The 25,459-nt window shown below is 54.5% G+C and overlaps 3 protein-coding genes across 17 annotated transcripts; all 3 read left to right on the top strand.

Moving 5' to 3' along the window:
- Positions 1–1,084: 1,084 nt before the first annotated feature.
- On the top strand, positions 1,085–7,737 carry Pidd1 (p53-induced death domain protein 1). Of its 8 annotated transcripts, none has more exons than XM_050137735.1 (16): positions 1,085–1,175; positions 1,769–2,154; positions 2,580–2,996; positions 3,292–3,501; positions 3,584–3,638; positions 3,738–3,939; positions 4,008–4,133; positions 4,244–4,423; positions 4,500–4,647; positions 4,741–4,876; positions 4,954–5,104; positions 5,202–5,325; positions 5,399–5,517; positions 6,149–6,262; positions 6,365–6,564; positions 6,806–7,737. In XM_050137735.1, the coding sequence occupies exons 2-16, from the start codon at positions 1,845–1,847 to the stop codon at positions 7,062–7,064; spliced, it is 2,751 nt and encodes a 916-aa protein (XP_049993692.1). In that variant the 5' UTR covers positions 1,085–1,175; positions 1,769–1,844; the 3' UTR covers positions 7,065–7,737. The 8 variants fall into 8 exon arrangements, with proteins under 8 accessions (XP_049993692.1, XP_049993691.1, XP_049993687.1 ...); XM_050137734.1 differs by having other exon boundaries at positions 3,220–3,501; positions 5,202–5,277; XM_050137730.1 differs by having other exon boundaries at positions 3,220–3,501.
- Positions 7,738–8,204: 467 nt separating this feature from the next.
- On the top strand, positions 8,205–16,131 carry Slc25a22 (solute carrier family 25 member 22). 8 transcript variants are annotated; one of them, XM_050137307.1, is made up of 11 exons: positions 10,530–10,598; positions 10,987–11,038; positions 11,577–11,759; positions 11,885–12,010; positions 12,265–12,320; positions 13,152–13,242; positions 13,764–13,882; positions 13,990–14,164; positions 14,247–14,401; positions 14,496–14,571; positions 14,654–16,131. In XM_050137307.1, the coding sequence occupies exons 3-11, from the start codon at positions 11,740–11,742 to the stop codon at positions 14,805–14,807; spliced, it is 972 nt and encodes a 323-aa protein (XP_049993264.1). In that variant the 5' UTR covers positions 10,530–10,598; positions 10,987–11,038; positions 11,577–11,739; the 3' UTR covers positions 14,808–16,131. The 8 variants fall into 8 exon arrangements, with proteins under 8 accessions (XP_049993263.1, XP_049993270.1, XP_049993262.1 ...); XM_050137310.1 differs by lacking the exon at positions 10,987–11,038 and adding an exon at positions 11,140–11,316 and having other exon boundaries at positions 10,557–10,598; XM_050137309.1 differs by lacking the exon at positions 10,530–10,598 and adding an exon at positions 11,140–11,292 and having other exon boundaries at positions 10,993–11,038.
- Positions 16,132–16,480: 349 nt separating this feature from the next.
- Cend1 (cell cycle exit and neuronal differentiation 1) lies at positions 16,481–18,640 on the top strand. Its single transcript, XM_050137399.1, has 2 exons — positions 16,481–16,616; positions 17,979–18,640. Exon 2 carries the CDS (start codon positions 18,076–18,078, stop codon positions 18,523–18,525), a length of 450 nt encoding a protein of 149 aa, XP_049993356.1. The 5' UTR covers positions 16,481–16,616; positions 17,979–18,075; the 3' UTR covers positions 18,526–18,640.
- The last annotated feature ends 6,819 nt before the right edge of the window (positions 18,641–25,459 follow it).

The raw sequence follows: 25,459 nt of genomic DNA, 5'->3' as shown, positions 1-25,459 counted from the left end.
TATTGTACAGTGGGACTGGTTTTTGTAAGGATCTTTCTGGCAGCTCTGTCGAAACAGTGAAAAAGAGACAGGTACTAGGAAGAATGGAAGCCTGGAGGCCACGGGGAGCTTGCCCATTGCATAGAGGCATAGACTGTTGACTGATGGTCCTCTTGTTCATTTCCTGTTCACCAGCTCTGTTGAGAATGTGGAGTGCTGGGCTGGAGAGATGGCTCAGCGGTTAAGAGCATTGTCTTCTCTTCCAAAGGTCCTGAGTTCAATTCCCAGCAACCACATGGTAGCTCACAACCATCTGTAAGGAGGTCTGGTGCCCTCTTCTGGCCTGCAGGCATACACACAGACCGAATATTGTATACATAATAAATTAATAAATAAATATTAAAAAAAAGAATGTGGAGTGTTAACTTTGCTATTCACCAGTTAAAGGACTTGGGCAAGATATCATATCTCAACTTTTTTGTGTTTTTTTATGTTTTTGTTTTTTATTGTGAGATCCACAGGATTCAAAGAGACATAGCCAGGAAGCTCATTCTCAGGGCAGCTGGTCCTGATGTTCAGCGAGGACATCCAAGCTCCAATAGCCTGGAGTTCACTGCAGAGCCTGGGAAGGAGGCCCTAGACTCAGTGGTTCTCAACCTTCCTAATGCCGCCACCCTTTAATACTGTTCACGTTTTAAGTGACCCCCTAACCATAATTATTTTTATTGCTACTTGATAATTGTACTTTTACTAGTGTTATAAATCAAATGTAAATATTTTTGAAGAAAGGTTTGGCGAAGGGGTTGCGACTCACAAGTCGAGAACTGCTGTCCTACAGGGTTCCCACAGGAAGCCCTTGGTGCTAGCTGCACATTGGGCATTCAGAGTTTGAGCTTCTAACAAGGAGTGCGACAATACCCTAAAGTTCGACCCGGAATTTCTGCCTTAGAATGCACTTGGTGCCCAGACTATGCAGTGCCACAGCAGGTCTGGGGTTGTGAAGGGCTGGAAGTGTCAGTTTCCATGCGCGACGCCTGCCTCCCCAGGGCGGGCAACTAACAGGAGGTGGGAGTCAGCGTCCCAGGAGCTCCTAGTGGCTAACGGGGAAGGGCGGAGCCCGAGCGCCCGCCCGGAAGCGCGCCGGCGGGAAGCCGGCGTGGAGCGCGCCTATACTGGCGCGGGGATCGTCGCTGCAGGTACTTGGTGGTGGGAAGTTTGCTGCAGAGGCGGGACCAAAGCGACTCCACGCCAACGGAGCCCCTCTATACATTTCCCATAAGACGGAGGTGTGAATTGGGTTTTGTGGCGCGAGAGCTTCTCCAAGGGGCCGTGATGTGAGATTCAAGCCCTGGAAACCCAAAGTTTTCTTGGCTCCCTTTTGCACTGTTTGCTGACCCTTTCTTGCACAGCGACGCCTGTAGTGGAAGAGGGTCCTGGGTCCTCCCCAAACTGATGAGTGTGAAGGTTAGGGGTGGGCCCTTATTACAAGAGTCCTGTAGGTGGGGTCTGGGTCACGTGGCCAGATTACCCTTGTCCTTGATCTAGCAGAGTCCCCCTGACTCTGTTCACAAAGTCTCCCTCCCGGGTGGCCCTTGGGACAGGAGGATCTAGTTCTCATTAACAGCACAGAGGTAGGTCCTTGGGCTGCAGTGACCACTCTGTACCCCTCAGGCCCTGAATTCTTGAACCAGTGGTTTCAAGAGCTCTCTCTTCCAGACTGAGTTATTGTTACTCTAATCAGGAGGAGGAACTGGTCCCCTAAAGCTCACTCCTCCCCCTGCTTCTGCAGCTTTCCTTAGCCTTGCCTGAGCAGGCTTGCTTGGCAAGCTGGGACATGTCTGGTCCCCGAGGACCTTCCATGGGTGATGGCTGCAGTGTTGGAGGGGCTGGAGCCGGAGGAAACTGCAGCTGCTGCAGAGGATGCTGCAAGATTCGCTGTGGAGGCTGTGGAATCCAGGCCCGGGGCACCTTTTCTCCTGGTTGGGAACCAGCTGAACTTAGACGTGCACCCGGGGGGCTGCCATCGGCTGCAGTACCTGTGTTCCCAGCAGCCCCCAGAGCTGCTGCAGGTGGAGTTCTTGCGACTCAGTACCCACGAGGACCCTCGACTGCTAGATGACACCCTAGCCCAGGTTCCGTGGAGTCTGTTGCGCCTTCGCTCCCTGGTCCTCAAAGGTGAGTACCCTTATTCTGACCCTGTCCTGCTTTGCCTCTGCTTCTTGGTCCACAAAGGCCATCTTGTCCCAACCCTAGCTCCAGATCTCTCTTCTCCCTGCACCTAGGTGTGAACACCTACCCCACGCTTGCTTTCCCTGTCCTCAGCCCTATCACCTTCCTCCCCACAGTGAGGCTGGCTGGGCTCTGTCTTTCCAGCGAGGACGCTGAGGGTGCCCAGTTGGGTCTCTGCAGATGCCAGTTGTTGTCCGGTGATGCTGTCATCTGATAGGCACTGGTGGTCTTCCCTGTCTGCTTTTCTGTCTTTCTCTATCCCAATAGCCGGCTTCACAGGGAAGCTTCTTCCTCCCTACTACTTCCTCTGGCAGTCAGGGCTGAACCAAGATTCCAACTCTGAGGGCCACAGCTCTCTCCTCCACTTCCAGGCGGCCAGAGCCGGGGCGCCCTGGGTGCCTGCCTCCATGGTACCCTGACCACTCTGCCTGCTGGCCTGAGTGACTTGGCCTGCTGCTTGGCCCACCTGGACCTGAGCTTCAACAGACTGGAGACGCTGCCGCCCTGCATCCTGGAGCTGCGCAGCTTGGATGCGCTGCTGCTTTCTCACAACCGTCTCTCGGAGCTGCCCGAGGTCCTGGGGGCCCTGCCTGCCCTCACCTTCCTCTCTGTGAGGCACAACTGCCTAGAAAAGCTACCCGCAACCCTGGGGTCCCTGTCCGCTCTTCAGCGTCTTGATCTCTCTGAGAATCTTCTAGACACCATACCCTCTGAGATTGGAAACCTGAGCAACCTCAGTGAGCTCAATCTGGCCTCCAACCGACTGCAGAATCTCCCAGCCTCCCTTGGTGAGTAACCATGGCACCAGCTTCCTTTCACCAGCTAATACAGTGTGCTCCTCCCCCACAGCCAGTGTCCATACCTCCACTGCCCTGTGGGCCCTTGCAACCCTAAAGTCTTGGGACTGCCTTGGCACGTGAACCCTCACTGCTCCCAGGTGGCCCCTTGACTTTGCTTCTGCCTCCTTGGCTGCTCGTAGTTCATATCCATCTTTGTCCCACCACACGATAGAGCCTGAAGCCTTCAGTGTGAGTATCTTGTCAAGGTTCCCAGAGCCAACCCTAAACCAGCACTTGCCTACAGCGGGGCTACGGTCCCTGCGGCTCCTTGTTCTGCACAGCAACCTCCTGACCTCAGTGCCCACTGGCCTGGCCCACCTGCCACTGATCACTCGGCTTGACTTAAGGGACAACCAGCTCCGGGACCTGCCTGCTGAGCTCCTAGACGCCCCCTTTGTGCGCGTGCAGGGGAACCCTCTGGGTGAGGCCTCTCCAGCACCCCCAAGTCCCCCAGGTAGGCTTGGCATGGGCATGGTCAGGCTATAATGGGACAAAGGCATGTCATCATTGTAACCACATGCCTGCCCCTTGTGCAGACATATCCCAGATTCCGGAAATGCCCAGGCTCTTCCTAACCTCGGATTTGGACAGGTATCAGTGGGAAGGTGGCTTGAGACATCTGTCTACCCTGTCTCCCTGGGCACATGGGGCACCTTGTCTGTCTGCCCTCATATCTCTTTCCTCACTCAGCTTCCTTGTGACTCCCCATGGCTGTTCTGTGACCCTGGCCTGTGGTGTCCGCCTACAGTTCCCAGCAGGAGCCACCACTACGCCCATCACCATCCACTATCGACTGTGGCTGCCGGAGCCTCACCTGGTCTCCCTGGGACCTCACGACTTCTTGCTAAGTGGTGTTCTGGAGTTGCAGCCCCATGGGGTGGCTTTCCAGCAGGTGTGTCAAGGATGGGTCGGGGGCAGGTGTAGGCTGGCCTTCTCTCACACACCACCATTGCCTGACAGGATGTGAGCTTATGGCTGCTGTTCGTCCCCCCACGAGTCCAACGCTGCCGTGAGGTAGTTGTAAGGACGCGGAGTGACGACAGCTGGACTGACCTAGAGACCCACCTGGAGGAAGAGGCACCCAAGGTGACAGCTGCCTAGGCCCTTGGGAGTGAGGGGACAGGAGCAGCCTGCCCCGACACCACCCACCCTTGCCCATTGTCTCTGCCCTGACCCTTTCCTCCCATGTGTTCCAGAGGCTCTGGGCTCGATGCCAGGTGCCCCACTTCTCCTGGTTTCTTGTCGTTTTACGACCAGTATCCAACACTTGCCTGTTGCCACCAGAGGGAGCACTTTTGTGCTCCTCAGGTCATCCTGGGGTCAAAGTCACCTTTCCTTCTGGGGCCACAGAAGAGCCTCGCCAAGTCTCCATGCAGGTATAGTGGCCAGGCCAGTGCCAAGGGTGGCAGGGGGTGCCTCAGCATACAGGAAGACTCATGGTTCTCTGTCCAGGTAGTGCATATGGCTGGTCTAGAGCTGAGAGCTCTCCTGGAAGAGTCAGAGGCATCAGTGAGCCCCTTGCTGTGCCTCTCACAGAGCGGGCCCCCCAGCTTCCTCCAGCCAGTCACTGTGCAGTTGCCCTTGCCCCCTGGTGTTACAGGTGAGGCTTGCTTGCTTCAGGACCAGAGCTGGGTACTTAGAAGTGGGAGCTACATTTAGAGAGGGCTTCAGCCGTTTGCTATTTCCTGTCCAGGGTTCAGTCTGGACCGCTCCCACCTACATCTGCTCTACCGAACACCCTCGACAGCCACCTGGGATGACATCACCACTCAGGTGGTGCTGGAACTCACCCACCTGTACGCACGCTTCCAGGTCACACACTTCTCCTGGTCAGTGTCCCCTAGCTTCCTCAGCACCCCTTCTGCCCTTCATGGGTATGCCCATACCTCAACTCCGGCACTTCCAGGTTCTGGCTCTGGTATACCACCAAAACCTGTGTAGGGGGCCTAGCACGGAAGGCCTGGGAACGGCTGCGGCTGCACCGCGTGAACCTCATTGCACTGCAGAGGCGTCGGGACCCTGAGCAGGTCCTGCTGCAGTGCCTACCCCGCAACAAGGTGGGGCAGCAGGAAGACAGTGGGGGGAGGGGTGTGTGACCTGAAGGCTAGGGTGGCTACGGAGTTTTGACCTCTAATTCCTGTGGGTGCTCCACAGGTCGATGCCACCCTGTGTCGGCTGATGGATCGATACCGTGGCCCTGAACCCTCTGACACCGTGGAGATGTTTGAGGGTGAGAAGTTCTTTGCAGCCTTTGAGCGGGGCATTGATGTAGATGCTGGTAGGTCTCTTCTCCAGGGGGCACAGGGGTGTGATCCCTTGACCCCTCCTACTGAATCCGCCCCCCTCCACAGACCGTCCAGACTGCGTGGATGGCAGAATCTGCTTTGTTTTCTATTCACACCTGAAGAATGTGAAGGAGGTATACATCACCACAGCCTTGGACCGGGAAGCTCAGGCTGTCCGAGGCCAGGTGGGCTGATATGTCAGGACCCCCAAGTACCTGGACTGAGGCTACAGTTCTGAACCCCATCTGTAGACAGAGTTTTCCTATCATGCAGCCACTCCCAAATAATCAGAGGCTTAGTATAAATTACAAATGCCCGGCCAAAGCTCAGACTTATTACTAACTAGCTCTTACATTTTTTAAAAAATATTTATTATGTATACAATAGTCTGTTTGTGTGTATGCCTGCAGGCCAGAAGAGGGCACCAGACCTCATTACAGATGGTTTTGAGCCACCGTGTGGTTGCCGGGAATTGAACTCAAGACCTTTGGAAGAGCAGGCAATGCTCTTAACCTCTGAGCCATCTCTCCAGCCCCCTAGTTCTTACATTTTAAGCTAACCCATATTCCTTATTTATGCTCTGCCATATGGTAGTATCTGTATTAGCATGGCACATTCATCTCCTGTTCCCTCTGCTTCTGATTGACAACCCCCAGTTCTGCCCTTCTTCCCAGCATTCTCCTAGTCTGGTTCCCCTGCCCAGTCTCTTTCTTTCCAGCTATTGGCCAGTCAGCTTCTTTATTAAACCAATCACAGCAACATATATTCATACAGCGTAAAGGGATATTCCTCAGCACCCACCTGATCCTTTCCCAGGTGTCCTTTTATCGGGGTTCACTTCCCGTGGAGGTGCCTCAGGAAGCTGAGGCTGCCCGGCAGAGGAAGGGCACAGATGCACTGTGGATGGCCACCTTGCCCATCAAGCTGCCGGTGAGACTGGAAAGGCGTGAGCTGACAGGAGGAAACAGAGTTCTTGGGTGAGCAAAGACAAGAGGATGGGTTCAAGCTTACTGTATCCTTGCCTCCTGACAGAGACTCCGGGGGCCCCAGGGAAGTGGGCAGGGGACAGACTTCTCCCTGATGCCTCTGAACCTGGGTGATGCAGAAACTGGTTTCCTGACTCAGAGCAACCTGTTGAGTGTGGCCTCACGCCTAGGTCCTGACTGGCCAACCGTGGCCCTGCACCTAGGTATGCCCTACCGTGAGCTACAGCGTATCCGGCATGAGTTCAGGTGAGCTTCTGACTCCCATCAGCTTCACAACACACACACACACACACACACACACACACACACACACACACACAGTAGCTGAAAGCTTTCAAAGATGGAGGTGGAGCAAACACCAGCCTGGATACGGAGGGTCTAGTCATCAGCCCATGGAGCAAGAAACTCCTTTTTGAAACATTGAGCCTTTGTATGTGGTGTGTGGTCCTGGGCAGAATACCTTCATCACTGCTCTTCTCCCCCCCAGGGACGACCTGGATGGGCAGATCCGCCACATGCTCTTCTCCTGGGCTGAGCGCCAGGCTGGACAGCCTGGGGCTGTGGGACACTTGGTGCAGGCCCTGGAGCAGAGTGACCGGCAGGATGTGGCTGAAGAGGTGCGTGCCATCTTGGAGCTCGGCCGTCACAAGTATCAGGACAGCATCAGGCGCACAGGACTGGCCCCTGAGGACTCGCCTCTGCCTGGCACCTCAGCTTCACAGACCCCAAAGTCTGCCCAGGCCTAGGCTCAGACTTAAGCTGGTCCTTGACTTTCCTTGACCAGTGGGCAGAGCCCTCCCCTATCCTTCTACCTCACCTGTGTGGCACAGTGCCCCGGCATACAGAAACTCCTCATGGCTTTAAAAGCTTGGCTTAGCCGGGCGATGGTGGCGCACGCCTTTAATCCCAGCACTCGGGAGGCAGAGGCAGGCGGATCTCTGTGAGTTCGAGACCAGCCTGGTCTACAGAGCTAGTTCCAGGACAGGTTCCAAAGCCACAGAGAAACCCTATCTCGAAAAACCAAAAAAAAAAAAAAAAAAAGCTTGGCTTATTTACAAGTTGAGATAGGTCTTACTGTCTAGCCCAAGCTAGCCTCCAGCTCCCCGTGTACCTCTGAGATTGATTACTTATAGGATAGAGGGAAGGATGCCTAAGTGATCGGAAGCCTAGTCCTCCCGTTAAGATGAGGGCAGAAAAGGCCTGGAGAGATGACTCAGCAGTTAACAACACTGGCTGCTCTTCCAAGGGACCCAGTTTCAATTCCCAGTACCTACATGGTGGCTCACAACAGTCTGTAACTCAAGTTCCAGAGGATCAGACACCCTTCTCTGGCCTCCACAGCACCAGGCATGCATATGGTGTACAGACATGCATGCGGGCAAAACATCCATATACATAAAATAAAACCTATTTATTGTGTGTGTGTGTGTGTGTGTGTGTGTGTGTGTGTATCAGAGAAAAGCTTTGCAGAGGTTGTTTTCCTGTTTCTCCCCTTCCATGTGCTCCCTGGGAATGAATTCGGGCATCACCAGGCTTAGTTGCAAACACCATTACCCAGTGAGCCATTTCTAGGTCCTCGTGTGTGTCTTCCTCAGGGATGGGGAGGAGCCATTCTACATAGTAACCCTGCAGCAGGTGTGGATACAAAGTCATCTGTAACAGACTGGTGCGTAAGCCCCGCCCACCAGTATCTTGTGGGCGGTGTCTAAGGAGCATCTATCTTGGTGCTCTGGGACCAAACCTCCCCCGGGCCACCCCACCCACACGTTGCCTGCCCCCGGTACTTCGCCTCTATCCCGGTTTGAGGTGGGAAGACCAAAGAGAGGGCCTCGGGATACGCCAGAAAGCCCCCTCAAGGGAAGCCTGAGGCTGTGGCTGGTGGCAGTGGCCACGCCGGCCGGGAGGGGGAGCCGACAGCAGCGAGTTTAGGGCGGAGCGGGCGCGCCTCCGAGAGACGCGCCTCCCAGCTTAGGTGCAGGCCCCGCGCGCGGCACAGCGGGGAGGCGATTCCGGCGGCGGCCGTGTGGTGAGTGCTAGCCGGCCAGTTTCTGTGGCGCCCACCCAGATCTGGCTGGGTTGCGGGGAGGAAAAGGGTGGCATTGGTGGCTGGGAAAGGTGGCATCTGTTCAGACACCGCGTCTCCGGCAGAGCCTGGACCAACGGTAACCTCGACCGGCTGTCTCGGGTGTGGAAGGCCGTGCTCGGTCTCGGCGTTGCCGGGCGCGCTCCCCGCGCACACGTGTCGCAGCAGTGTGGAAACCCCAGAGCTGGACCTGGGTTGTCTTTTGGTTTTTTAGTCTTTTTTTTTTCTGGGGGTGGGGGCACCGCACACGTGGGAACCCGCGGGATGTGCGTGGGCACGTACATAGTTAGAATCCGCGTCGTCCGGATGGAGATATCGAGGCCAGCTCAGCCCCGACCGTGGGGTAAAGGATATGATCTGCCCTGGAGCAGAGGATGTACCCCCATCCTTGGTTTTTCTTTGTAGGATAGCTGGGGTATCTCGCAGTAGAGGACCTCTTTATGACCCTTCTAGCTTGCATGGCGAAGCTAACCTCCCTAAGAGGAAGGGCTGAGGGGGCAGGATTGGGAGGAGGGGCACGCTGGTGGCCGGGCTCAGCCCTAGCCCAGTCACTTTTCTTTTTCTTTTCTTTCTTTCTATTCCCCCTCCCCGCCCCCAGTTGGGATCTCTATGTGGCTTTGACTGTCCTGGAACTCTCTGTAGACCAGGCTGGCTTTGAACTCACAGAGATCAGCCTGCCTCTGCCTCGCGAGTGCTGGGTTTAAAAGTGAGCGCCACCACTGCCTGGCTGCTTTTCTTTTAGGCAAGAAATGGGTAGCTTCATTCATGGAAATGCAGAAGAAGCTGTTAGCCTCTGTGTGCTGAACTGATCTTTCTCAGTTGGCCTGACTGGGGAAGGCTGGGACAGCTATGCAGAAAGCTCTGGATTCTCAGTGGCTAGACTGGGCAATCAGGTTTCTATGGTAACATAGAGGGTGCTGAGGGAGCCCTGACAGCTGTCTCAAACTAATGAGAGTCAACAATAAAAAGCCCTTTAATCCCAGCACCCAAGGTAGAGGCAGCACCCAGTTCGAGGCCAACCTGGTCTACAGAGGGAGTTTCAGGACAGCCAGGGCTACACAGAAAAATTTTGTCTCAAAAGACAAAAATCCTGGGGCTGGGTGAGAGAGACAACAGCCCAGAGGGTTCCCCTTGTCTGCTGTTCCAGGAACCCTTCACCCTCTGCTCAGCAACTGTTCTCCCTGGTGTTAACCTGTTTTGTTTAGTTCTGGTTCTGGTGCAGGGCTGACCCAGTCCATGGGATCTCAGTGCCTGCCTGACTCTTCCCTACTGGCTTCAAATAGTCTGATTTCCAGGACACACACACACATCAGCCAGGTGCCCAGATCCCAGCTGTGAGGGGAGATAGCAGCTGAGGGACAGCAGGCTCACCATTCTCGAGGGCAGAGGCATAGGGAAGGATGGACTTCCTCTGGAGAAGGGGCAGCAGGGAGAGCTGCTGTGATAATCAGACCGCAGTTCAGAGTTCAGTCCTTCGGCACATACCAGGCTTAGGAGGGACAGGTACTCCTCCACTGAGGCCCCTGGTGTGCAGAGCTGGGGCAGAGGGCAGAGGGCGCCTGGGGCAGAGGGCAAAGGGCGCCTGGAGTGCCGCCCCCGTGTCCTCTGGACCTGCCAGGTGAGCAGGGCCTGTGCTTGTCAGTGGCCTTTGAAAGTTAAGCCTCCTTTCCTTGACCTTCCCAGAGAACAGGTATACCTTCTCGTGCCCCAACCTAAGGTTCCCTGATGGGTACACCAGCACAGTGGGTGTTGACCCGCTTCTCAAGGGCACGTGTTGACAGATCCGAACAGGGTGTCTCATTCACTGGGGTTCCAGGGCTATAGACAGCTGTGCTCATCCCATAGGCTGCTGACAGAAACCTGAGTGGCCTGCAAACGTGGTGGCCTGGGCCTGGGGTCCTTGTGGGTAGGCTCTTATGATTAGTGTGCCCCTTCTTAACTCTCTCTTAGGCTAGGCCCAGCCCCAGACCCCCAGAAGTTGTCTTACTCCTGTCTTTTCCCAAAGCTGCGGAGATTATCACCTAGCCCAAAGTGAAAGAGAAAGTCCCCCCCCCAGGTCCGCCCCGCCCCGCCCCACGGCCAATCCCCGTAGCCCTTCGCCTCCTCCCTCCCCAGCCGGCCTCTTTATCTCTTCAGCGAGCACGCTAGCTCTACAGCCGAGGAGCAGCAGTTGTGCGCACTCTGGGGTGCGCTCAGGGTGAGCAGAACCCGGCGGCTTGTATGGGGAGAGGTGGGCAACGTGTCCAGGGGCTCTTTAGTGTGAGACAGCCATGTGAGCCCTCGTGGCAGCACTGAGGGTACTGGCCTGTGTGTGACAGGCGACCTCTGAGGGCTCAGGGAGATACACAGGGGAGGACTCAGGACTCCTGAAACCCACCCCAGCTCAGCTTTGATGATTGTGTCCCTCAGGGGATAAAGATGCTGGCTCCCGGATCCCCATCCTTGCAGCTGATAGGAGAGGCCTTTCTCCCACCCTAAGGGAATGGGGTGTACCAATCACGGATGCCTTGGGAGACAGACATCCCTCTACTTCCCTCCTCATACCATTTATTTCTGTCCTGTCTTCCCCGTGTCCTTATCCCTAGATTCCTGCGTCTGTCGGGAGTGAAACACTTCCCTTGGGAAGTGGGCAGGAAGGTGGGCAATCAGCTCCGGGTGGGTGGGAATCGTGCTTTTCTGTGGGAAGGGGCTCTGTGGCCCAGGGTGAGCTGCTATGGAACTGAGTCTGCTCTGCCCAGGAGGAACCACCACTGCCCCATCCCGCTGACAGTGGCAGATGCTAGCTGCCTCTGCTCAAGGTTGGGAGCTGGCTGCTGCAGCTCAAGTCCAGGGTCCCAAGTACCACTGCACTAAAAGGCACCTGGCCCTTTAAAAGCTGGAGCTTGCTTTCTGTGCGTGAGCTTGAGCGCCTGAGCGTGAGTCCCTGGCTGCCTGGGAGGACGCCACGGGGAGGGCATTGAAGGAAAGCCAGGTGGCCCCAGGGATGGGTGGCCTCCCTTTCTTCCTTCCTGCATCTCCCCCCTTTATCCCCAGGGCGCCTTAATGACTGCAGCCTGCAGCACGGGGTCTGGGGAGTGAGGGGCTTCGTGCCCTTGTGAGATGGTCGGTGGGTGGGGAGGCGACTTTCTCTGATAGGCCACCATCTGTCACTCATTCTGTCCCTTCTTTCTTTCAGGTGGCAGAAGTCTTGAAATTGGTCTGAAGGTGAGGACATCCCCTCCCCCACCATCAGCCACCACCGCCAGCCACCCTCATTGTCCTCGGCAGCCCCTCCCCACCAGTGCCTCCACTTAACACACCGCCTGGTCTGAGTCAGCCTCCTGCTTCACTTGGTGTAAATGGCTGATAAGCAGATCAGGTCAGAGGGACCCCCCAACCCCTGGGCTTCGGTCTTGGCTTTCACCCCCTCCCCAGCATGACCTCCCCATCCCCCCATCCTGTAGTTGAGTATGGTAGTCCTGACACTTGACCCTGCATACACAGCCTGCCGGCCAAGCTCATCAATGGTGGCATCGCTGGGCTGATCGGGGTCACCTGCGTGTTCCCCATCGACCTGGCTAAGACACGGCTGCAGAACCAGCAGAATGGCCAGCGCATGTATGCCAGCATGTGAGTGAGAAGAGCGTAGGAGGGACGAGGGCACAGCTTCCACCTCTGATCTCTGCTTCCACACCCCTGGGTTTGATGGAGGGGTAACAGGGTAGGGTGCGCCTGAGGGAGAGCCTAGCCCTGGCAGGCAGAGGATTTGGCTTCTCTGTGGGCCCTTGATGATCATACTGGGCAGAGAAGGCATTGGCTGCCCTTGCCTGACTCAGGGCCAGGGTCCAGCTGGCCACAGCTTATTGGCATCCTCTTGGCTACAGGTCTGACTGCCTCATCAAGACAATCCGCTCCGAGGGCTACTTCGGCATGTACAGGGGTGAGGCTTGGCAGGGGCGACAGGCGGGTCTGACTGGGAGGAGGGTCAGAGGTGCATGCCTGGGCTTGGTCTGTAAGTATGGACACACGTTATGTGTTGCTGGTAGCATCTGGGCACGATGGGGACCTCTGCCAACCCTTAGTGCTGGGGGAATTGGATGTCTGAGGGGATTTCTTCTGCAGGGTGGGGGGTCTCCACCCTCATGTGAACACTCTCTTATCCATCCCCTACTCTAAGAGCAGGACAGGGTGTGTTTCTTTTTCTCTCTCTCAGTGGCTCAGATCTCCTCCACTACTTTAGGTGATGAGCAGGACCACAAAGAGAGTAGGGCAGGGGGCTTATGCAAAGCAGCTTAGAAAACAATCCCGGAGGGTGGATTTGCCCAGATGCTGAGCCCTCGGCTCTGGGCCATTCACAGCCATCCCTGAGCCTAAACCCACACTTTGCTCCCGCCAGTGGGAACACCTGTACCCAGGAAGGAGGCCCACTGCAGTCTCTGGGGGCCTGCTCCTCACTGCCTTTAAGGAGAGGTCTGTTCTGCCAAAATCAGAGACAGATGGAGGTGGAATTCTGGGGAGGGCAAAAAGAGGGGAGGGAGGACACAGCGCCACCCCATCCTGCCTGGTTCCCGCCTGCCTGGCACAAAACAAGCCCATATGTGGGTGAGAGGGCAGGAGGCTGCAGCCAAGGAGTGCCAGGCAGGCTTTGCCAGTGTGGAACAAAGTGTTATCCCAAAGCCTTCCTAACCCAAGCTACCCAGCAAGTCTATCCTCACCTGACAATCTGCCCCACAGGAGCAGCAGTTAACCTGACCCTGGTCACCCCCCACAGGAGCAGCAGTTAACCTGACCCTGGTCACCCCCGAGAAGGCCATCAAGCTGGCGGCTAACGACTTCTTCAGACATCAGCTCTCTAAGGATGGGTGAGAGGCTCGGCCACCCTGGTGCTGGGGCCCAGGTCCTAAGGAAGGGTGTGTTGCTCATCCCACCCCTGCCCCAGCAGTCCTCTAAAAAGCTGGTATCAGACCCCCAGAGGCTCTTCCATCTCAGTCCCTTTGCTCAACATCCCTGACCTTGTGAGGGCGGGCACTTCCTGCTGCCCACGTGAGGAGGTACAAAGCAGCTGCTGAGTCAGTGGCTGTTGGCCCCCAGCCACTGTCTGCTGCTAGAATTTGGGGGCACTAAGCAGCCATCCCATCACTAGGGTATGGGGCTACAAGGTTGGCCCCTTCTGCCCCCCATTTCTCTTTATGAGCCCTTGCATATGAGATTATCTGCCCTCCGGGCTGGATGCCTATTGCTGAAGGGTCTAAAGCCCAGGCTGTGCTCCTATGGGACCTCCACAGCTCCCATCCCCCTTTACACCTCTGAAGCAGACAGTCACTGCCCCACATAGGGAGCTGTTTCTCACCACCTCACTCACAGCCCTGCCCCTGCCCTACAGACAGAAGCTGACTCTGCCTAAGGAGATGTTGGCAGGCTGCGGAGCTGGCACCTGCCAGGTGATTGTGACCACCCCCATGGAGATGCTGAAGATCCAGTTGCAAGATGCAGGCCGCATTGGTAAGGTGCAGGGAGGGGACAGAACCCGGGTGGGGACAACGGTTAGACCCTGTCCCCTGCCCCTTCCCCAAGCCAGGAGGAAGAGACCAGAGATCCTTTCTCACCAGCTGCTCAGAGGAAGATTCTGGCTGCTCAGGCTCAGCTCTCCGCCCAGGGAGGTACCCAGCCCTCTGTAGAGGCTCCAGCTGCTCCTCGACCCACTGCCACCCAGCTGACCCGTGACCTGCTGCGGAACCACGGCATTGCTGGCCTCTACAAGGGACTGGGGGCCACACTGCTCAGGTGGAAAGATGGGCATATGGGAGAAAGGGGGCTGCGGGCTGGTCCCTACCACCAGCATCACCGCCTCCCTCCTTCCCCACAGGGATGTCCCCTTCTCCATTGTCTACTTCCCCCTGTTTGCCAACCTGAACCAGCTGGGCCGCCCATCTTCTGAGGAGAAGTCACCTTTCTATGTGTCCTTCCTGGCAGGCTGTGTGGCTGGGAGTGCAGCCGCCGTGGCTGTCAACCCCTGTGATGGTCAGTCTTGGATCTGGGCCCCAGTTGGGCAGTGGAGGGGGTGGTGGCGGGGGGAGAGGCTAGGTTCCCCTAATGACTCATATGTTCCTTGTAGTGGTGAAGACTCGACTTCAGTCACTTGAGAGAGGCGTCAATGAGGACACTTATTCGGGGTTTCTGGACTGTGCCAGGTGCGCCACGTCCTGTGAGCTGGGGCAGGGCCGGGCTGGGCTGGGCTGGGCTGGGCATCAGTTCTGACCTTCTCCTTTACAGGAAGATCTGGAGACATGAGGGCCCCTCAGCCTTCCTGAAAGGTGCCTATTGCCGGGCACTGGTCATCGCCCCGCTGTTTGGCATCGCCCAGGTGGTCTACTTTCTGGGCATTGCTGAGTCCCTGCTGGGGCTGCTGCAAGAACCCCAGGCCTGAGCCCGTGGCTGCATCTCCCTAGCCTATGGGCTGGGGCCAGAACAGGGTGACCAGCACAAGCCTGAGGAGGACTGGTCTCTCCCCAGTCCTCCCCGTCAAACAAGAAGGCAGGGGGAGGGTGCAGGGTCCACATGGGTGGTGCACACATAGGCCCCCATGGGGTCCTGAGGGACAAAAAATTGGGATCAAGGTTTTATTTATGTAGAAAATGCAGAAATCTGTACATTCCTTAAGCCAGTCCCGTTGAGCCAGTCCTGTCCCATCCCTGCACCCTAACCCAGTCTTACCTGGCCTGAATACCCCCTAAGACAGAGCTGGTCTCTGGGCTGGGGCCCCCAGGCCTGGTCTGGGCAGGCAGATCCTACCCTGTAGTCCACTGGCTCCGGTCTCCGAGGCTCTCCTGGTCTACGAAGGGGACCCCACACACACACACACACACACAAAGTTATTTATTGAATTTGCTGTGCCCACGTGGCTCTGCCTGTCCTCCGTCCATCAGTCTGTTTGCCCTGCTGCTCTTTCTGCCTCAACCAGGACCCCACTCTGCCTCCCCACAGCCTTACAGGAGTAAGTTCTATCCTCGTGTTAAGCTAGGATTCCCTGGCTGGGTATGCTGCCGCATTCAATCCTGGTGAGCCTTTGGGCCCCCCACCCCATGTGGGACCTGGATTGCTTGAGGTCTCTGTGTGCCTGTGATGGGGCAGGTTGCCCCCCACCCCCTAGCAGTCGGCTGGCCAGGCTGCACGGGGATGTGCCCTCAAGGGCACAGTTGCCTTTCCCGATGGAGTCAGGCGCCCCGTGCTGTGTGCTGTGTGTGCCTCAGGTCTTCTGCTGACCCGTCCAGTAGTTTAGTTCTCCAGCCTGGAAACTTGTGGGAGAGCCCTACTCCTGGACAGAGATTGCTTGTGGGGGAAGGGGAGCACGAAGGCCAGTGTGAAGCCTGGGCCATGCAGCTCTCTGGGCCTCTGTCCATATTTGAGAAGCCACACCCTTCCAGCCCTGGATCCTCTGTTCTGAATCAAAGCAGTCCTCATCCCCTGCCCTGGCCATGTGATTGTGTTTGGTGATTGACTGAAGTGCTGGTGCTGTGTCCCTCAAGCCCAACCCCCTCCGTGGAGGCCCCTTCCCAGTGACACTACCAGGGGCCCCAGTCCGGGCCGTCCCCCCTTCACGGTTGCTCCTGGGAGCCTCCCCTCCTATCATGTCTGTACCTTGAAAGCTGCTGCTGCTGCTTACAGAATTATATTTTTTTCTTTTGAAGAGTTTAAGAAGTTGTAATTTTTGTGTCTTGTCATGTAAAAGATAAATAAATATTCTAAATAAATGCTTGCCTTCAGAGTCCTTGCGTGGGTGGGACTGTGAGCGCATGGGTGGCTAGCCAGTTAGCCGGGCTCTCTCCTCTGCAGACCCGCATTGCCCACGCCTCCACCCTTGTAGATCCACCACCCTTGCAGTTCCAACCGCCTCCTTCCTACCGCACAGTCTAGATAGGGTGCAGGTAGACAACCTTGCCCAGTCTTCCGGTTCAATTTCCTTAGATGTGAGAAATGGAGCTAGGCATAGGGACACCCTACCACCCCGCCCCAGGGTTCCCAGGGTGGAGCGGGCAGGCGTGGCCCCGCTGACGCAGCCGCTGTCACTGCTATCCGCCCCTCCCCTTGCCACTGGTCCTTGGGTCCTGCGCTCAGAGTGGTGCATTGTGGGAAACTCCTGAGCACTCCTTGGTTTCTGCAGCCGCCGCCCGCTGTCGTCCCGCGAAGCGAGTGCGCAGTGAGTGCGCAGCGAGAAGCTGGAGGCCCGAAGGAAGACGTAAGGCGACAGGCCCTTCCAAGAGCGGGCCGGGACGGGGAAGTAGGGTGGGACTGGGGGTGCTGGATCTAGTGGCCAAGCAGTAGAGCTTTGGCCCTGAAGGTCACTGGGGTTGTGGCGTGAGCACCTTGGTCTCCCTGGCTCAGCAGCGCTGGGGAGGCAGAGGAAGCAATTGGAAGAAAGGGATGTAAGTGCAAGTCAAAGATAACCAGGGGCAGATCTGCTCTGTGCCAACTTGATGCCCAAAGGCTAAGGTCTCTCCAGAACTGTGGCATGGAGGAGACGCCAGGGTTTCTTGGGAGGTGGGCAGCATCTGGGTTTCTACACTGGTCATCTCCGCATGCTGTGACCTTCAAATGACCTTCGGTGTGTTCATTTTGCCTGGTGGGGAGGGGGGCTTGGAGCTTGAGATCTGGCTTCTCGCAGTGACTCCCCCTCCCTGTACATGGGTCAATTGTCCTCCCAGGATGGAGGGAGACAGGTGGTCCTGAGTCTTTCAGACAGGAGCCCCTATGGAACAGGGTAGCCAGGCCCCAGTCTCCCCAGCTAGGACACAGAGAATCAAGGTGAGGGAACCATACTCTGTGTCACCCCCACTCTGTGCTGCTGCCAGGGACCCTCTGCGCTACCGTAGCAAAGCAAGGAATGCTTGCCCTTGAGCTGGATGAGGCAGAGGCCTGTGCTGAGGAAAGGGCATCAGATCTAAGCTGGGTGGGGCGGATGGCTGGCCAGAAGCATAGGCTAGCAGATTCCCAAATGGTTTTTCTACCTCTATTTGATCCCTTTCTTGTTCTGATAGTCCTGGTGACCTGGATCCACTCTCCCCCCGACAGAATCTGAGAACCCAGATTCTCGGCTCCTTCCCTGGCCTTCCCTTCCTCTCAGACTCTGGTCAGGCTGAGACCAAGGCCCCAGAGCATCCCGTTCTGTGAAACACAAGCTCCCGAGATAGCACGCAGCACTCAGCTCTGCCGGAGCTCACCATGACGCCTTCCTGCCTCCCCTGAGCAAATACTCTCTCTTCCAGTTTCCAGGCTTAGATCCATGTCTGCAACAGTGTGGGGTAGACTGTGTATATGAAACAAAGCTAGGTTATAGGTGAGGAAATTGAGGCCTCTGGTTCTTCCCCCCTCCCAAATTTTCAGCAGTTGTAGGGACTTCTCCAAGAATGCTCAGAAGCAAACAGAGGCGAGGCCTAGGAAGAGGAAGGACTGGGTTTCCTGGATACTCCTTGGTTGGAGCCCCTGGAGAGTCCAGGGAATTGAGAAGGGTATCTCCAAGGGGCAGGGGCAGAGGCAGGGCCAGGAGAGCTATACAGAAGGTGCCTCGTCCCTGTTACCACCTTGTTGTGTCTCCCTCCAGACCCATATAATGCCCAGAGGTGAGCTGTCCTGAGACATTGTGATCCAGCCGCCTGCCAGTCCCGCAAGCCCCAAGCCAGCTGCCAGCACAAATCATCATGGAATCCCGAGGAAAGTCAGCCAGCAGCCCCAAGCCAGACACCAAGATGCCTCAGGCCACAGCTGAGGCCAAGGCCACTCCAGCTGCTGATGGGAAAGCCCCCTCGACCAAGCCTGTGAAGAAGGACACCCAAACAGAGAAGCAGGAGCAACCAGCAGCCCCTGGGCCAGCAACTACCAAGAAGACACCGGCCAAGGCAGACCCTGTTCTTCTCAACAATCACAGCAACCTGAAGCCAACCCCCACAGTGCCTGCAGCCCCCAGTAGTCCTGACGCAACCTCAGAGCCGAAGGGTCCTGGGGATGGGGCAGAGGAGGATGAGTCCAACACTGGAGCCCGAGGTCCCTGGCCTTGTGAGAACTTGACCCCTTTGTTAGTGGCTGGGGGTGTGGCCGTGGCCACGATGGCCCTAATTCTTGGTGTAGTCTTCCTAGCCCGGAAAAAATGATGCCTGGTGTCCAGGTGGAGGCACAGAGCCACTTTCTGTACAGACCTGAATATATAGTGCATGCAAGGTCCTAGATACTTATCTATACACACACAAAAAAAAAAAACCACACACACGTATATGTATGCTACATACATCCACGCAGCAGGAGAGAGACCGACAGTGAACCCACCTCCACTGACCCCAGCACACTCTCTCCCAAGTCCTGGGGCAAGAGCCCAGCTCTGCAGTTTGCAGGAAGTACTAGCATGGGGCAGGAGGGATAGCCTGGACTAGGAACAGTCGCTGGGTAGGGCCCTGAAAGAGAAGTGGTGGAGGAGACTGGCCCTGTGGGGACATTAAGGGCACGGCTGTGTTTTACTCTCCCCACTTCTATTTTGTGCGTCTGGGGGCTGTCTGTCTGGGCCTGATGCAGGGGAACCGACCTGCGGTGGGAATTCAAATCTGCAGAGCTACCTCCACCCACTGTCCCTGTCCTGGCTGAGTGAAAACGCCAAGCTTAACAGCTAAATTTGGGGTGGGATCCCCCTTCCCTTTTTCAGTACGTGCCCCAGGAGAGCTCCTGAGGCTAGGACCACCTTACTCCATGCCCAGAGCAGCAATTGGTTTTTTTTTTTGGGGGGGGGGGGTTGAAAGTCTGGCGTGGAGGTAGGAAATATGGAGGATCTACATTACAGTTGTGCCAGCCCAATACCCCCCAAAAGACTACCCTGCCTGCCTGCACCCAACACCCCCTTGAGTCTCACAGCGTATAAATGCAATAACACAGATAGAGTAGAACTGCCCAGTGGGTGACAATCACCCACTGCCTGCAGGAAGACCTGCTGTGCAGCCCTTCATAGTGCGTCTGGCCCCAGCTTGCCCCTGGGTGTGGTGACAGTGGGCAGGTTTCCAGAAGGCTACAGTGGGCTCTAAGGAAACATTGCCCTCACCTGGCCAGTGGCTGTAGGGACCTTGGGCCTGAGTGGAGGCTGAGTGTGAAATAAACTGTTACAATATAAAGGCTGGGCTGGTGTCCTCACCTGCATGGGGCTGGGAGGGACAGACTTTCCTACCTGAGTTTGTGTGAGTCACAGATTCATCCTATGGGCTTTCCAGGAAGTCCTAGGTCCTCCTTCATGCCCTGAGTCTTCTGGACTATGTGCACCCACAGATCCATCCCCTTTCCCAGGTCTTTGTGGGAGCCTGAACCCAGATGGACATCCAGGAACTTCACAATGGCAACCCCCCCCTCAACCTGGGCTGCTGCCCACAGTGTGGAATCGTTCCTCAGTTAGAAACTGCCTGCCAGGCTGGGCGATGGTGGCGCATGCCTTTAATCCCAGCACTCGGGAGGCAGAGGCAGGCGGATCTCTGGGAGTTCGAGACCAGCCTAGTCTACAGAGCTAGTTCCATGACAGGCTCCAAAGCCACAGAGAAACCCTGTCTTGAAAAACAAAAAAAAAAAAAAAAAAAAAAAAAAGAAAAAGAAAAAGAAACTGCCTGCCAGGCGGGAAGTGGTGGCACACACCTTTAATCCCAGCACTTAGGAGGCTGAGGCAGGTGAATCTCTGAGTTAGATGCCAGCCTGGTCTACAGAGCGAGTTCTAGGACAGATAAGGCTACAAAGAGAAACTCTGTCTTGGAAAACTAAAAGGAAAAAACCCTGCCTGCCGGCAAGGAGGGCTCCCTCCATCCATGAAATGCAGAGCGGAGGCAGGGTTCCTCCTCTGGTCACTTCTCTCCCACAGCTCTCAGTCCATTCTGACCTGAGTTCAGCACATGGGAACTGTTCATGGCTCCAGCTGTGAGGCTGTAGGGTAGCGGGCTGCAAAGAGCAAGGTTCATTTTGGAATACATCACCCTGGTTCCTCCCCCCTCCATGCTAGGGGCTACTGAGGCTGGCATGCAGGAACTTGCTGGCCACCCCTCCCTCCCGGAGGCTTTCTTTGAGCTGGTGTTTTTTCTTTCCAATTTCTTGGTGCCCACCCTCCTCAGTAGTAGCTCTGCCTACATAACACATTCCATTCAACTCTGGACAACTCGGACAGGGTGAGGACATCACAAGCAGACCACTTGTCCTTGCTCAGACCACTCTTTCTGGTTTCTCTTTGACCACTGTCACTATAAAGTGCCTCTTTCAAGTCCAGGCCGACACCTTCCTGAGCCAGGGCTTCCTGGGGACAGGCTGCTGCAGACATGCTGAACACATGGGCACCTCCAACTCCTCTGCACTGCAGGGGCTAAGGCTGCACTGCCTGCCTAGACATTCACTGCCTCATCCAGTGTTCACATCTGTCCATCCTTTGCCTTGCACCCATAAGCACACGGCACTTCCAGGCATTGTATTGCACCGGGAGGCTGCAGCAGTGACCATGCATTTCCGCTGTGGCGAACCACTGCAAGCCGGCTCTTCTACGTGGCATTCTCATGCTCTCGCTCCTTTATGGTTCTCTATTAAAACGCCTTGAGGTTGTTTTTAAAATGCTAGTGCCTGGGGCTGGAGAGATGGCTCAGTCGTAAAGAGCATTAACTGCTCTTCCAGGGCACCTGGAGTTGATTCCCAGCAGCTGTGTGATGGCTAACAATCATTTGTAACAGGTTCTGATGGCCTCTTCTGACCTCCACAGGCCATAGGCACACACGATACATAGACGTGAATACAGGCAGAACACCCACACATGTAAAAATTAATTAAAATATTGGGGGCTGGAGAGATGGCTCAGTAGGTGAGAGTACTGACTGCTCTTCCAGAGGACCTGGGTTTGATTCTCAGTACCTGTATGGTAGCTTACAACCTGTAACTGCAGCCCCAGGGAACTGAGCATACATACATAGGGCATATACACATGCAGGCAAAATGCCAATGTGCATAAAATAAAAAATTAAATCTCAGTAAAAGAAAATACTGGCACCTTAGACAAGGCAGAAATGAAAATCCCTAGTTTGGACCTGGAACGGTCTTTACAAGCACTGTTAGAGTGCAGGCATGGCTGTCAGCTGGTGTGCTACTGGAAGGCCGTGGGACTTCTTGTCACCAAGGGGGAGTTTATCTGTTGTTATTTGCCTGTTGTTAATTTTTAGGCCAAGTATGGCTGCAAAGACCTTTAATCCTAGCACTTGGGAAATAGAGGAAGGTTGATCTTTGTAAGTTCAACACCAGCCTGGTCTACAGAATGAATTCCAGGGCTACACAGAGACCCTTCCTTAAAACAAACAAACAAACAAAAAATCAATTGAATGTTTGCCTGCAAGTATGTATATGCACTGGACATATATATGGTGCCTGTGGAGGGCAAGAGAGCATCAGATGCCCTGCACTCCAGCTACAAACGGTTGTGAGTGACCATGTGTGTATGCTGGCTAAGTCCTCTGCAGGAGAAGCAAGTGCTTTTAACCGCTGAACCATCTCCCCAGCCTGTGTGCCTGGTTTTTATATACAGGATCTCAATATGTAACCCAGGATGACCTCAAATCTATACCTCCTGCCTCAGCACTGAAATTACAGGCTTGCAACACCATGCCTGGCTAAAACCAGTCTTACAAATGGGAGGCGGGGACCAGAGGTCAACTTGGGTATCAAACCTTAGGCACTGTTTATCCACCTTGTTTTTCAATTAAATTTTCTTAAAATTTCTATTTATTTATTCATTCATTCATTCATTTTGGTTTTTCAAGACAGGGTTTCTCTGTGTAGCAGCATTGACTGACCTGGAACTTGCTCTGTGGACCAGACTTGCCTTGAGCTCACAGAGATCCGCCTATCTCTGTCTCCAGGGCACTGGGATTAAAGGCATGTGCCACCACTGCCTGGCTTATTTGTTTGTTCGTTTGTTTGTTTGAAGTGGTTTCTGGGGATCCAATTCAGGAATTTCCCGATCCAACTGAGATCCTTCCCCCTTCCTTTCTTATTCATTTTGCATTCTAAGCCTTCAATGCTGCTGTTTATTTTTTTTAAATATTTATTTTTTTATTATGTATACAATATTCTGTCTGTATGCCTGCAGGCCAGAAGAGGGCACCAGACCTCATTACAGATGGTTGTGAGCCACCATGTGGTTGCTGGGAATTGAACTCAGGACCTCTGGCAGAGCAGACAATGCTCTTAACCTCTGAGCCATCTCTCCAGCCCCAATGCTGCTGTTTATTGCAAATGGTTTCTCAGTTGGTGCATAAAGGTTTACCAACCGTCGTCACGTCACACTATCCCTTTACCTTCTGGAATCTTCTGGAGACTCTGCCCTGTTATCTAGCCCAACAATCTCAGCATATACTCACTTAATCCACTTGGGCAGGTGCCTAGACTCCCTGTGGGTGATCAGCCAGGGCTCTCAAGGTGTTTCTGTTTCATCAGAGCCAAGATGGCACCAGCCTCAGAGAGCAGACAGGCCCCTGCTACCCACATGTGACCCCATCTCCTTTGTACAGCCTGTGTAAGCTTGCAGTTGCCACCTGTGACTACAGCTCTGGGGGTTCTCTTCACTTCCAGAGGGACGTTAGAACCAGGGAGCAAGATAAGCACAGAGGCACGTGGATGTAAATTCAGCCTTCGGGAGGCAGGGTCAGAGGGTGGAGAGCTTCAGATAGCCTGAACTACAACAGGAGAGCATTTTACAACAATAACAAAAACAAAAACAGCCAAAGCTTGACCTGCTGGCACAAGCTCCAGGAAGGCCAAGTTAGAAGGGTAATAAATGCAAGGGAGGCAGGAACTATAAAAGGAAAACTTAGTGAAATTCCTGTGAAAATGAGGGTTGGGCTGGGCTGTGGTGCACACCTTTATTCCCAGCACTGGGAAGTCAGAGGCAGGAGGATTTCTGTGAGTTTGAGGCCAGCTTGGTCTACAGAATGAGTTCAGGGCAGCTAGGGCTACACAGAGAACCCTGACTCAAAAAAATAAAAACAAACAAACAAACAAAGGTGAGGGTTGAGATGTAAACTAGCACTGGAGCACTTGGCTACCATGAGCCAGGCTTGAGATTCAGTTTCTAGCACCGGAAACCACACACCTGACCAGGAGGCAGAGGTCCCAGGGGCCAGGCTCTAATCCTCCGCAGATCCTTCCAGAAGCGGAAGAAAAGGCCCACAACTCTCAGCAGTCCCAGATGATTTAAATTATTTTTTCCCACAACTTTCATAGTCAAAAAATGTAAATATAGAAAATATTCAATATATATATATTTTTTTTGGTTTTTCGAGACAGGGTTTCTCTGTGGCTTTGGAGCCTGTCCTGGGACTAGCTCTGTAGACCAGGCTGGTCTCGAACTCACAGAGATCTGCCTGCCTCTGCCTCCCGAGTGCTGGGATTAAAGGCATGCGCCACCATCGCCCGGCCAGTATATTTTTTTAAAACATGCTTACATATGCTAAATTCCACACAGAACCACGGAACAGAAATGTTTTGATAAGTCCTGTCACTTCCACAGAGGTGTCCATGGGCTGGACACGGCTGGAGGGAGTCCTGCTTTGGAGGTGACCCTAGGATGTCACTCCTGTTTGGGGGCAAAAGTTCCAGATTGAGCATCCCCAATGGGCCCGCTCAGTTGCTTGGACGTTGAAGTGGTAACTGATGATGAAAACAGAGGAGTTTCAGTCAGTCATGGTGGGGAGAAGAGGCAATAAAGCGGCCCAGGGACCCTCAAGTCCTTTGGGGATACTGACACAGGCTTTAGGTTTACGTAGAGAAAAAAAACTGGGGAAGGAGCAAAATGTGTGCATAACTCAACAGTTCTGGTCTAGAGGTGGTCCCTCTCTACCACTGGCTCATCTCTGGTCCTGCAAAGGGGTTCAAATAAGTCAGTGCATGAGGGGCAGAGCTGTTCTCAGGAGTGCTCACTTCTGCTACTGGAGCAGCCTGGTCCTCCTGGAGCTGGGGTTTCTATCCTGTGAGGTTTGATCTGTGTTAGTGATTTTCCTCACTGCTGTGGCAAAAGACCTGAAAAGGCAACTTCAGGGTTTATTCTGGCGCACAGTTCAAGGGTGCAATCCATCATGGTGGGAGAGGTGGGAAGTGTGAGGCCGCAGGTCATGCTGCATCTGGTCAGGAAGCAGAGCAATGAATGCTGCTGCTCAGCTCCCTTTGCCCCTCCGAGAGTCGGGGGCAGCCTAGGGAATATGTTCCCCCATTTAGCATGGATCTTCTCGCATCAGTTAACCCAATCTAGAAACTCTTTTTTTTTTTTTTAAATCTATCATTTATCTATCTATCTATCTATCGATCGATCGATCGATCTATCTATCGATCTATCTAGATATCCATCCTAGGTATGAGTGACCTGTCTTGGTGCACACCAGAAGAGAGCACCAGATCTTTTTTTTTTTTTTTTTTTGGTTTTTTGAGACAGGGTTTCTCTGTGGTTTTGGAGCCTGTCCTGGAACTAGCTCTTGTAGACCAGGCTGGTCTCGAACTCACAGAGATCTGCCTGCCTCTGCCTCCCGAGTGCTGGGATTAAAGGCGTGTGCCACCACCGCCCGGCTGAGAGCACCAGATCTTATTACAGATAGCTGTGAGCCACCACGTGGTTGCTGGGAACTAAACACAGGACCTCTGGAGGAGCAGTTAGTGCTCTTAACCTCTGAGTCATTTTCCTAGCCCCTAGAAACTCTCTTACACATATCCTGAGGCTTGTTTTCATGGTGATTTTGAAACCTATTAATTAAGACAATAAAAATTAATCATCATGGTTACCTTGTGGGCCCAAGTAGGGGATGCTTTTTAATTAAAAACTTTTTTTGTTTTGTTTTGTTTTTCCGAGAATAGGATTTCTCTATGTACTTTTGGAGCCTAACCTAGAACTTGCTCTGTAGACCAGGCTGGCCTCCAACTCACAGAGATCCATGCGTGCCACCACTGCCCAGCAGTTAAAAAGTGTTTTTAATTTTTAAATTACTTCTATTTTGTGTGTGTATGAACATATGGAGGCCAAGGACAACTTGTGGAAGGGAGTCCATTCTC

The sequence above is a fragment of the Alexandromys fortis genome, unplaced genomic scaffold, assembly GCF_014885135.2.
Source record: "Alexandromys fortis isolate MF-2015 unplaced genomic scaffold, M_Fortis_MF-2015_v1.1 scaffold_3, whole genome shotgun sequence".
Classification (NCBI taxonomy): domain Eukaryota; kingdom Metazoa; phylum Chordata; class Mammalia; order Rodentia; family Cricetidae; genus Alexandromys; species Alexandromys fortis.
The sequence above is the reverse complement of the archived record's forward strand: the minus strand, read 5'-3'. Positions and strand labels throughout refer to the sequence as shown.